This window comes from Hipposideros armiger, unplaced genomic scaffold, assembly GCF_001890085.2.
Source record: "Hipposideros armiger isolate ML-2016 unplaced genomic scaffold, ASM189008v1 scaffold_252, whole genome shotgun sequence".
Lineage (NCBI taxonomy): Eukaryota > Metazoa > Chordata > Mammalia > Chiroptera > Hipposideridae > Hipposideros > Hipposideros armiger.
In genome coordinates, this window is record NW_017731602.1 from 664,149 (window position 1) to 675,119 (window position 10,971).

The window sequence follows — 10,971 nt, forward strand, 5'->3', positions numbered from 1 at the left end:
GTATTTTGGAAATTATTGCACTTCAATTTTTGAGGGGAAAAAAAGTAGTATTTCAGGTGGATTAGTAACAACCTAAAATAAAATAATAGTCATATCATATTTAGACCGTAGTAGCAAAACTATTATACAGAAAGTAATAATAATAAAAGTATAGAAATTAGTGACTGTTAATATAGGTTTAGCTTTTTTCTCTTTTGCTTCAAACACAAACTTTTTTATATGGACATATGTAAAGTCATATTTAACTTTATGGGAATACTCACGTATTATAGATAGATGCTCATTACATTTGGATTCAATTTAACCTCTGTTGGTTTATTTTGTGTGCTGACATTCTAAAGTTTGAACAAGATTGATTTCCTCAGCCAAACCCAAAATATACCTAGGTTTTCTAGATTTTATCATATTGTCTGTTTTACCACATTTACAAAATTAAAGAACGTAGTACCATTGCCAGCCAACTAATATCAAAAAGCTATATTCTGCATTTTCACATATAACACAGTGAATAACAGATAGCGAAGAACTGAAAACATGCTAAAAATAAAGAGTTTAAGGAATAGAAAATTTTGGTTGGTTTTTAATAACCCTCTTTATAATGTGATTACACATTGTCAGATCCTTGAAAATGTCCAACTGTACAGTGATTTGTATTGTTCTCTGAGCCCCACATTGGGAGAAACCATAATTAATATAACTGGAATTGTATAATCGTGAATAAATTAAGTTTTAAAAATAATTAAAATTTATGTCATATTGAAGTATTTATTTCTAATTTTCTTTGTTTCAGATAAAATGGTAAGAATTTTAAAACTCCACCATTGTAAGATGATAGTGATCTATAAAACTTATGTTTACCATCTATCCCTTTTTTCATGCTCAGTAATTAAAAATGGCTGTGGGCATTTTTTATCCACTGAGATTTACCAACTGCTATAGCTTTCAACATTTATAGAAGGATTTCTACACCTGCTTTTTTTTTATGAAATAACCAAATATCAGAGCAGCTTGAAGTGTTTTCTTTAAAAAAAAATAATAAGTTTACCTCTAGGCCCTCTGGTTTTCAGCAGATAGAAAGCGCTATCATTAGCCTACCATCCGTTTTAATTTGAAATCCTAAGAACAAAAGTCATTAATAAGTCCTTTGTCATGGATTTTAAAAAAGAAGACGCCTTTTTAGTATTTGTATGTCATCATGCCAGGCCTAGAAAATTAGGCTAATTTATTATTTAAAACACTGGTGGGATTCCTAATTGCATTCATCATTAGATATGACACGTTTAGAACTGAGAACCATATCCAGTGAGAATTTTCCAGTTTGAATTTTGAAATAAAAATATTTTTCAAGAGATCCCTTGCTATTGCCTGTTACCATGGCAACAGTCCTATTTGTCTGAGAGCTCTGTCCGCTGCCAATGAGAGAGAGAGCAACGTCAACTAAACATACGAATACATCAAAGACAAATTCATATGCTCAATCTGATCAGCTCAATTAATGTAAGAACAGAAGCTGAAGGGGGTTAAAAGAGGGCACCCATTCAGGATAGATGAAGCCCCTTTTAGCAGAATATACACGCCGGCCTTTGGGGGGAGGAATTTAGCACACTGTCAAAAACATTATCAGAAAAGAAAGTACTAGGCCTCCTACACCTAACAGATATGAAGCTGTCAGACAAAGAATAGCACTATTCATTAAATGACACTTATTTTCTCCCACTTTACAAGAATACAGCGAACAAAACAAGCAGGAGAGCAGCTGAGAAAGACACTTTTTTCTTTTGCTGGTGATGACAGACATGCAGCAATTATGGTGATAACTAAGGAATACTAAACAAGAAGCCAGCCTCCATTCTGTTTATCACCTTAAATTTCATGTTACTAAATTTGCATGCAACTCCTGTGTTGTTTTATTATTTATGTCTGGAAAAAATTAGATGCCTTTGTTTTTAACATGGTACCTTGAGTTTAGTGTAGCATACCTCTAAACTATGAATTCTCTCACTTTTTTTGTTAAATGGCAAAATCAAGTTGAAATGCTTTTGAACTAAGACATTTCTGAAACACAACAATACTGCTGTTATCAATGAGAAGTGTATGTGGGGCTTGGGAGGCTGAGTTCAGTAATGTAAAGGGAGATAGTCTATATTACTTCTGCGCATTGTTTTAAAGAGAGAGAATAAAAGTTATATTCATAGTGACTTTCACTTCATGCTTCATTTTACATGGTGATGTATGTTACGGTGTATGTGTGTTTAATAGATCCTTTTTTTTTTTTCTTCAATAAAGTTGTAGGTGGTAGATGCAGAAACTGGTTTGTAGTGTTTCAGAAACTGGTTTGTAGTGTTTGTAACAGGTACAGGCAAGTGGGAGTTCTTGTGAGATTGCTGCCTTTTAAGAACCTTATGCTTAAACCATGATGATCTGATTTAAGGCCCATTATCAATAGTCTGCTACTTATATCTGCATGATCGTGGACTGATTGATACTGACTTTGTAGCCATGTGCTCCATAATGCGCTGTCAGGAAATGCTGACAGATGCAATGAAAGAACAATAAATGTGGGGCAGCCGTAATGTAAAGGTCCAGCTAGGCTGTATGAAAACTGATAGCTAGGATATTGGCTCCTATGTTACCATATACACCAGTCCCTTTGAGAATTTAGCTGGTGAGTGAATTAAAATGGTCTCCTGATACCCAGAAGGCGGGGGTGGTGGGGGAAGATCTTCATTTAAGGAACTTGCCGACTTTGCCAAAACATTGCTTTATAAGAACAGAGCCAAGATTAAAAAAAAAAAAATTCTCTTACTCAAAAATCTAAGCATGTCTGACACATCTGAGAAACTATTTCTTAAAAATCAATGCACACAAAAAAGCACTCTACGTTTTATGATACTTAATCCATTTGTATATAATTACGAAAGGAGACATTTTATTAGAATTCCTATTTTAAATGTAAGGCGTTTAATACTATTTTTTAAATTCTTGATCTTAAACTTGGTACATGAATATAGCTGGCATTTTGTTAGTGCAGGTTTTAAACAAATAACTAGGATGAGAAGTCAATTTATTAATATTAAGCCATAAAAATTACTCTCTTCTTCCTGGTCTTAAAATGCATCTTTAAAAGAAGTTAGATTGGACTGTACTTTAATACTTTATGATGCTTTTTCTTGCTTACATATTATTTTATAGATAACCCCTGCTTTCTCATGCATCACCTAATAATTCTTAGTATTTAAAGATATAATCCACATTCCAAGGTGTCTCAAAGTAAAATCCTAAGACATGTTAACAAATCATTTTTCCAAAAATAAAATCATTATTTATGATAGCTTCAAAAATAAACATAAACCCTGATTCTTCTTTTAATTAAAGAATGTAATGAGTACTTATATACTTTCAATGCTGAGCCCCTTGGTGGTACCTACATGTATTGGTGTGAATTTTTAAGGTCAAAACTGCATAGATAATTTTGATTTGTTTCCTCCAGAAAGAAAAGTAAAAGGTATATTCTTTATTTACAAAGTTATCTAAAATATTTGGGGGGACCCTGGAGAATATAATTTGACTTAAGAGGAGGTGAAAATAATTTGCTTGGGTGAATTTAATTTTTGATCCAAACATTTTTATGAGATTGATTTGCCACATTTAAAATGACATTTTCAGAATGAAGAAAATTTTCAGAATAAAGAAAAACTTACTCTAGCAAGATTTGAGAGATGCTATCTTCTGAGAGTACTCAAAGAATATTCTAAGCAGATCATTGACAAAACATGCCTAAGACTGTAATTGTTTACATTCAGGAGAATGACTTTTTTATACCATATTATTGACATAATAGATTGAGTCATCATTACTGTCTGATATGCAAAGGCCTGGTTTAGAACTCTTCTGTGGATCCTCTTTAGTGTGCAAAATATTGACACAATAGACGATAATGGCTCCTCTGGAACCATTAGGGTCCATCATGTCAGGGACTGCTCAGGCATTTCTTAGCAGGTAGCACACAGACTCTTGACATGATAGATCATAACAAGTCCAAAGGAATAATTATTGTTCCCTAGATTATACCATACTTGGGAATTTCATAGTTTATTAAAATTAAAGCATATTGTCACCAATGTGAATTTTAAGTAATTCATTAATTATATTCTATTAGTAGTAAATATTTGATACACATACACCATTTGTATTATAAATTACATAAACAAACCATATCACATGCAGTTATGAACACCTTTTCCTGTCTAGGAACTTAAGAAGTTCACTCTGATTGTTATGAATATTCATAAAAAGCAATTCCTTCTCAGCCTTATACCTTTTATGCCAAGAGTCAGCCTGGAGCAAATTTTTAACGTCCACGGCCTAGACCTTTGAAAGCAGATAGGCCTAATGGAAAGAGTGACAGAGCTTGAGTGACACTGACTCTGACAGGCAGGAGCTCTGGTGGGCACCCATATAATTAGATCTTTTGTGTGGTCTGGTTAGCTAAGGCAGAACTTGATGTTTTACTAACAAAATCCTTTGAAAGGAAACCTCATTCCCCCAAAGTTTAGGTTGTTCGCCAAGTAAAGAAATGAAAATAAAATCTGCAAAGAAAAATTCCCAAGTAGTTTTGGATGATTTGTATTATCTATAGTGTAAAAGATGAAGTGAGTGATGTTGAATTGGCTTGTAAGGAAAGCATCATGCTTTTTTCTTTTCATGTGAATAGTTTTTATTGTGTTGAGATTAGAGACAAATAGAAATTATATTATACACTGTGGCAAGCCATTAGCTTTTCATAGAAAGAAATTTTATCTCCAGTGAAAAGCTTTTGATCTTGAAGACTTTCTAAAAGGCTTTTTAAGTTTTATTTTTGGTGGTGTTAGTTTGTTATTTGGTATAAGTGTCGGTATCAGTGTATAGAAATATGTCAGGTGGTTTCACTATTTGCATGGCAGTACATCACATTTAAAGAATGTCCTTTTTGAATTTTCATTTCAAAAAATGTAAATTCAACTTATTCTTCAAAGCTTTAATGAATATGTCTTAATCAGATCATATATAAGAAAAATAATTTTCTTATTTTTTTTAGTCACAGATTCTTTTCCCAAGGTTTTTGTTTTTTTCGGGTTCCAAGCAACATCATAAGCTTAACACACACACACACACACACACACACACACACACACACTCACACACTCACACACACACACACAGCAAATTGCTTTGAACTTACAAACTCATTTTGACACAGAAAATTCCCTTTCTCCTTATCTTTAGCACTCTTAGAGAATTGGAGTAAACCAATGCACATTTTCTGTTACTGAAAAAATGCAATGGCATAAACCTATTGCACACTGGAGGTCACCCTTGCTATTTACAAATTCCTATAATTTTACAAAGCAAAAGTAGATACTGCGTGCTTTTAATATACACCACAGTTTTCATGCTATTTTGATATAAATACATGGATGTTATGTGTCTTCCATATATAGTTAGTCATATTAAGTACAATTAAGGAACCCATTATAAAAATCTTATGGTTGTCTGATTTTTCTGATGAAATAAGCAAATGACAAGAAGCTTTTCAAAACGAAACTAGAAGCTTTCATTATACATTATATATAATGGATTTTGAAAATCTTTCCAAATTATTATAACAGAAATCTAGAGTAGAGTTCATATGCATTTCTTATTCAATAAGTTCTCAGATTTTTTTTTACCACATAATTTCTGGGGACAACTTTACTCTAGGTAATACTTAGAGCTTGTTGATAAGAAAAATTACTTCTGTAGTAATTTTATTTTCACATAATTTATTGTGGTATGCTAAATAGTTGACCATGTTCTACAGTTTTTCCTCCATGTTACTTTTACATTTTTATGTCCACTCAAGATAAAAATAATGACATGATTTTACTATGAATAAAAATTTGTTGTTTTAAAAATCTACTTGGAAGAACATGTATAAAAACAAATTTATTAAACTCAATAAGAACTCTGGTTTTTGCAAATATATCAATGACAAAACATAAAACTGAGGAGGGGGAAACATTTTAACTACATCTTGAAGCCATTCAAAATAAGAGCCAGGAGAGATTGAGGAGAAGTGCCTGATTCTATTTCAGTGAGAAGAATATACTGAAATGTAAGGATTCATCATCTGGGAGCTGTAACAAGCAAAATGTAGAGTTTTTACAGAGAGGAAAAAAAATACATTTTATCTATATTTCCTTAAGATGGAACAGTCATACCTTGGATTTTTCCTGATTAATATTACCTTAGTATACATAGCCAGTTTCCTTTCTCACAATTATTTTATAGCATTTTTTAATCTTTCATGAAAAGGATTCTTATATCCAGTTTCATGAATGTTTAACACAATATGTCAATTATCTAGCACAAGGGTCAGAGGCCAGAAGTGAGTTAAAATATGGGATATGGCTTTAATAGATTCATATGAGGTGGCAGGATCAAGGGAACAGAAGGAACACCATCACATTCCCAAGTCAAAGCCTAAAGACATTCAGGGATATTTGTCCACTAACAGAGCAACTCAAACCTTCTCTGCTGTTTCTACCACAGGAGGCTTCATCACTCTCCTTGCTTCTTCTTGTTTAGGGCTCATTGAAGAGGATTGATGAGTCATAACCTCGGGCTCCAGATGGTTGGTTTTTACAAAGAAAAGCAACTGCATAGCATCTCCTTTTTTCAACTTCCTTTCTGAGATATTGCCAGTGTTATTTCCTACGTCTCAAATCCCCCTTTTTCATCTCATCATTCTGTCCATTGTTGAAGGTTCAAAGCCAAGTGTCTCCATGAAGCCTTTCCCAAACACACTTGCACCACGGGTATCTCTTTCACAGACAGTGTAGCACTGAATGTACCACTCATTTTGGATTTGATATGTGCATCTTTGGACTTTTATTTAACCAGAACTGCATGTTTGTTTCATCCCACCAGTGATTTGTGTATCCAGTTGCAGCAAACCCCATCTCTTTTATCCTGTAATCCTCACTGCCCTGAACAGAACACTGGACACTGGACACTGAACAGCTGGAAGTAATCTCTTCCTCCTCTGAATGCTCATACCACTTCCTTTGCACCATTTCTGTGACCCTTATCACTTCATACTTTGTGTTGCAGTTATTTAAGAATGTGTTTTTTATCTCAGGTAAAATGGAAATTCCTTGGGAGCAGAACTGTGTCTTATGCATCTTTATATACCACACTACCATCACTGAAACAACCACATTTAGAACCAAGTTTTCAATTAAATTATTCAGCAATTAACTAGAATTTATCAAATACCTTGGTGCAGAGCGCTATGCTAATTGCTGAGGATGATACGACATAATAAAGTATTATTGTTTATACCAAAGAGGAGTCTACAATGTGGTGGGTGAGAGAATAATGAATGTCAATCATACAAGAGCATGACCAGAGCAGAGTGAAGGGAGAGAGCACTGAGGATAGAAGCAGCCCATTTCAAGCTTTCAGTTGATATTTGGTAACAAGGTATATGTGGTCTTTAAATCCAATTTCAGTGCCATGGTCTATGGCAAAGACTTCTCTCTCTGGGGGTGGAAGAATTTGGGCAGGATTTTTATTCAGCCTAAATGGGCAGGATTTTTATTCAGCCCCATCCCACGAAAAGGAGCAATGGCCAAAAGGCCCTTTAAACTTGAGCACCTGACTATCTCAGGCCAAATGGAAGGAAACACTTTGCATGAAGGCAGCTCTCACCTACATGTGGAATGACTGAATGAAGACAGGTACTCACTCCGATATTGACTGAACAAATTTAAAAAAAAATCCCATCTTAAAACACAAACATTCCTTGCATTCAGCAGGGAACTTTGTGCTTTATATGTAGAATATCTAGAGTCTTTTACATGTATGTTTACATTTCTCTGCACAAATACATATACCATTATGCTTTAAATATTATCTCAATAAATTTCATTTCCTTCTGGAATTTTACTAACTTCCGTCCAGTGAACTGAGTGGCTGCTTGATCTTTTAAACCAATACTAAATTCAAAGCTCCTTGAGATAAGAGGCTGCATCTAATCATTTTCTCTCCACAAGTGCTTAAAGTGTAATTTAAATAAGTTTTAGAATAGAGAAGAAATTCCTAGTGTGATAGATATAAAGCACTGTGTCAGGTTCAGAGGGGCTTTGGAGTGACTGCCCCTCCGGTACCTGAGGTCAGAATATAGCAGAAACCCTCGATAAATGCTTGTTGAATTTAATCTCATTTTACCATGAGTAACATCTGAATTTGTCTGTGTTGCAGTGATGCTGAAAGATTTAGTATAGAAAAACCCTTTAAAATCCCTATTCACTCTTCGCCAAATGATTAAACCCTTGCTTATCTGCAATGAAAAAGACCAGTACTCTTTAATCCTGTAGCTCTTTTAGTCTACCAAGATCAATTTGATTCTTAGTGTCTTACTAAAAAAGTGATTCTAAAATACCAATCAATAAATATTTCCCAAAAAGCACTGAAGGAAATTGAAAAGATGGAGGGTGGAGGTCCTGCTTTTAATATAACCATATTTGGCAGAAAAAAAAAATTTAAGGTAATGAAAATATATTGTGTATTAAGTGCCAAATGGCAGAAAATTCTATGAGGATCTAGAGCAAGGCAGTCTCTCATTTTGGTCTGGAGTAGTCTAGTCCAGGAAGAAGTGGAGCTTGAGCTGGAATTTGCAAGATGAAATGTGGTTAAGATGGGCAAAGATTTATAAGGATGATCATTAGCATAAAGCAAATTATGTCAGCAAAGATCCAAAAGCTGAAACGTTTATGGCATTTGGGGAGACCATGAGCAAACCATTTGGATGGAGTAGAAGTGGGCTGGAAAGATAGACTGAAGCCGGGTTGCAGTGGGCCTTATAATCTACAGGAAGGAATAATCCTTGATTCCTTTCGCTTTGCAGCACAGTCACAGGGAAAACATTTTTGAAATTTGAGTTATAAAACCATAGCAGCTGTACATGTATGGGGAATATAATCAACAATGTCGTAAAGATTATATAAGGTGCCAGATGGGCACTGGACTTATCAGGGGGATCACTTCATAGACTCTGTAGATGCCTGACCACTGAGCTATATACCTGAATCTGAAGTAGAATACTATTGAATGTCAGCTATAATCAAATTTTATATATATACATATATGTGTGTGTGCGTGTGTGTGCGCGTGTGTGTGTGTGCATATATATATATATTTATATATACATATATATAAATAAATAAATATATATATATATATATATATATTCCCACACACACACAAGATGTGGAGTACAGCATAGGGAATAGAGTCAATGGTATTGTAACAGCTATATATAATGTCAGAGGAGTAGTAGATTGGTGGGGGGGTTATCACTTTGTGAGGGGTGTAAATATCTAACTATTACGTTGCTTTGTATGCCTAAAACTTATAAAAAAAGAAAAAGAAAAAAAACCCATAGCAGTTGGAGGAACATCAGGTACTGGACTGAAGGAGGCAGGTTAGTGGGGTGGGGGGTGTGATCAGGGGCTAAGACTAAGCGAGGAGAAGAGGCACACTATCCGGCACAAGGGAGGGACTAAGGTGATTACAAATACAGTGATCTAAGTGGCGTACTTTTATACAATACTTTCCTTCGTGTTCTTAACACATAGGCCCCCACCCTTACCTTTTATTTTATGAAAAGAAGGAAGATTTGGCTTAAAGATTATCAGTAGTAAACAAGGGAATGTAGGCTACCTAGAGGTTTGTAGAAAATCGACCTGAGAAGATGTGAGTAACATCATATTAAATTCTTTATCAATATCTTGAGGAATGGGCGGCAAGTGTTGGTATTAGTCAGAATGACATGTAGAGGTGGATACACATGCACAAACCCGAGCCCAGGTTTTGAGGCCTGAGAATGAGGCCTGGGCATCTATATTTGTAACTAGCTCGGTAGATGATTTGGATGCACACTACAGTTTAAAAACCAGGACTGTGTCTTTGGCAATTTTGAGGAGTACTGTCAAAGACATCTAAACCAGGGGAAGTCTGAGAAACTTGCATAGTCAAGAGGAGCCTAAGGAGAATGGCTAATAAATGTAATGTGGTGTGCAGGGTGGGACTCTGGAACGGGAGAGGGTGTTAGGTAAAAACTAAGGAAATCTAAGTAAACCATATACTTTAGTTTATTAAAAACAAAAACAGGACTATGATGTGTTCTTTCTATTGTGCCTTCTTCAATTATCATTATTAAGGTAATTAACCACCTGAACAAATTATGAAAAGGAGTGATGGCTACAACATCCATACTTCAAGATTAATATCATTATTGTTAATGACATCTAGATAATTTCCCTTTAATACCTCTGTATTTTCTCAAAATGACCCATTAAAGATTACTGAGAAGGAAAGAGTTTATCTAAGTAACTTTATTACCAAGTTTAACTGAGGGCTTAGTGAATATAATGACAGAATGTAATAGTAACATACCTGCCTGGTCAGGATTCTTAACATGCTGTGAAAGTAAAATATTTCATATTCATAAAAAGTTCTAATGGGACATCTCCCCCATGTGAAAAAATATGGGTGTTACTTCCATAACTTTTTAATACAGTTCTGGAATTTTCCAGACAGTCCATTGCACTAAATCATTTTTTCAATTTTTAAATGATGATGGCGTGTCAAAACTAAACAAACACTTTTCCAATGTATTTATCATCTTCTGAGTTCAGGATTTTATAGTTTTAATGGTATACTTATTGGTCTGGATGACTCTCAAAGGCAATAAAATGTAAACATTCTTGATTTGGGGAATTAGTGATGTAATTAATTTTCTAGAAAATAAACTCAATTGAATCTCATATTTCTCCTTTTTATCTCTAAAAGAAAACCAGTCATGTGTTCATATATATATATATTACATCGTTCCAATTGCTATCACTGTTTTGCTTCATTAATTACATTAATTATTTTAAGCTTTCC

At 34.2% G+C, this 10,971-nt stretch overlaps 1 protein-coding gene across 1 annotated transcript in view; it reads left to right on the plus strand.

Annotated features, from left to right (window-relative positions):
* Nucleotides 1-7,304, plus strand: part of KIAA0825 (KIAA0825 ortholog) — a 246,087-nt gene extending 238,783 nt beyond the window's left edge. The window contains exon 21 of the mRNA XM_019655925.1: nucleotides 6,607-7,304. Within this exon, the coding sequence (XP_019511470.1) occupies nucleotides 6,607-6,616 (10 nt within the window). The 3' untranslated portion in view covers nucleotides 6,617-7,304. The remainder of the gene's footprint in view (nucleotides 1-6,606) is intronic.
* The last annotated feature ends 3,667 nt before the right edge of the window (nucleotides 7,305-10,971 follow it).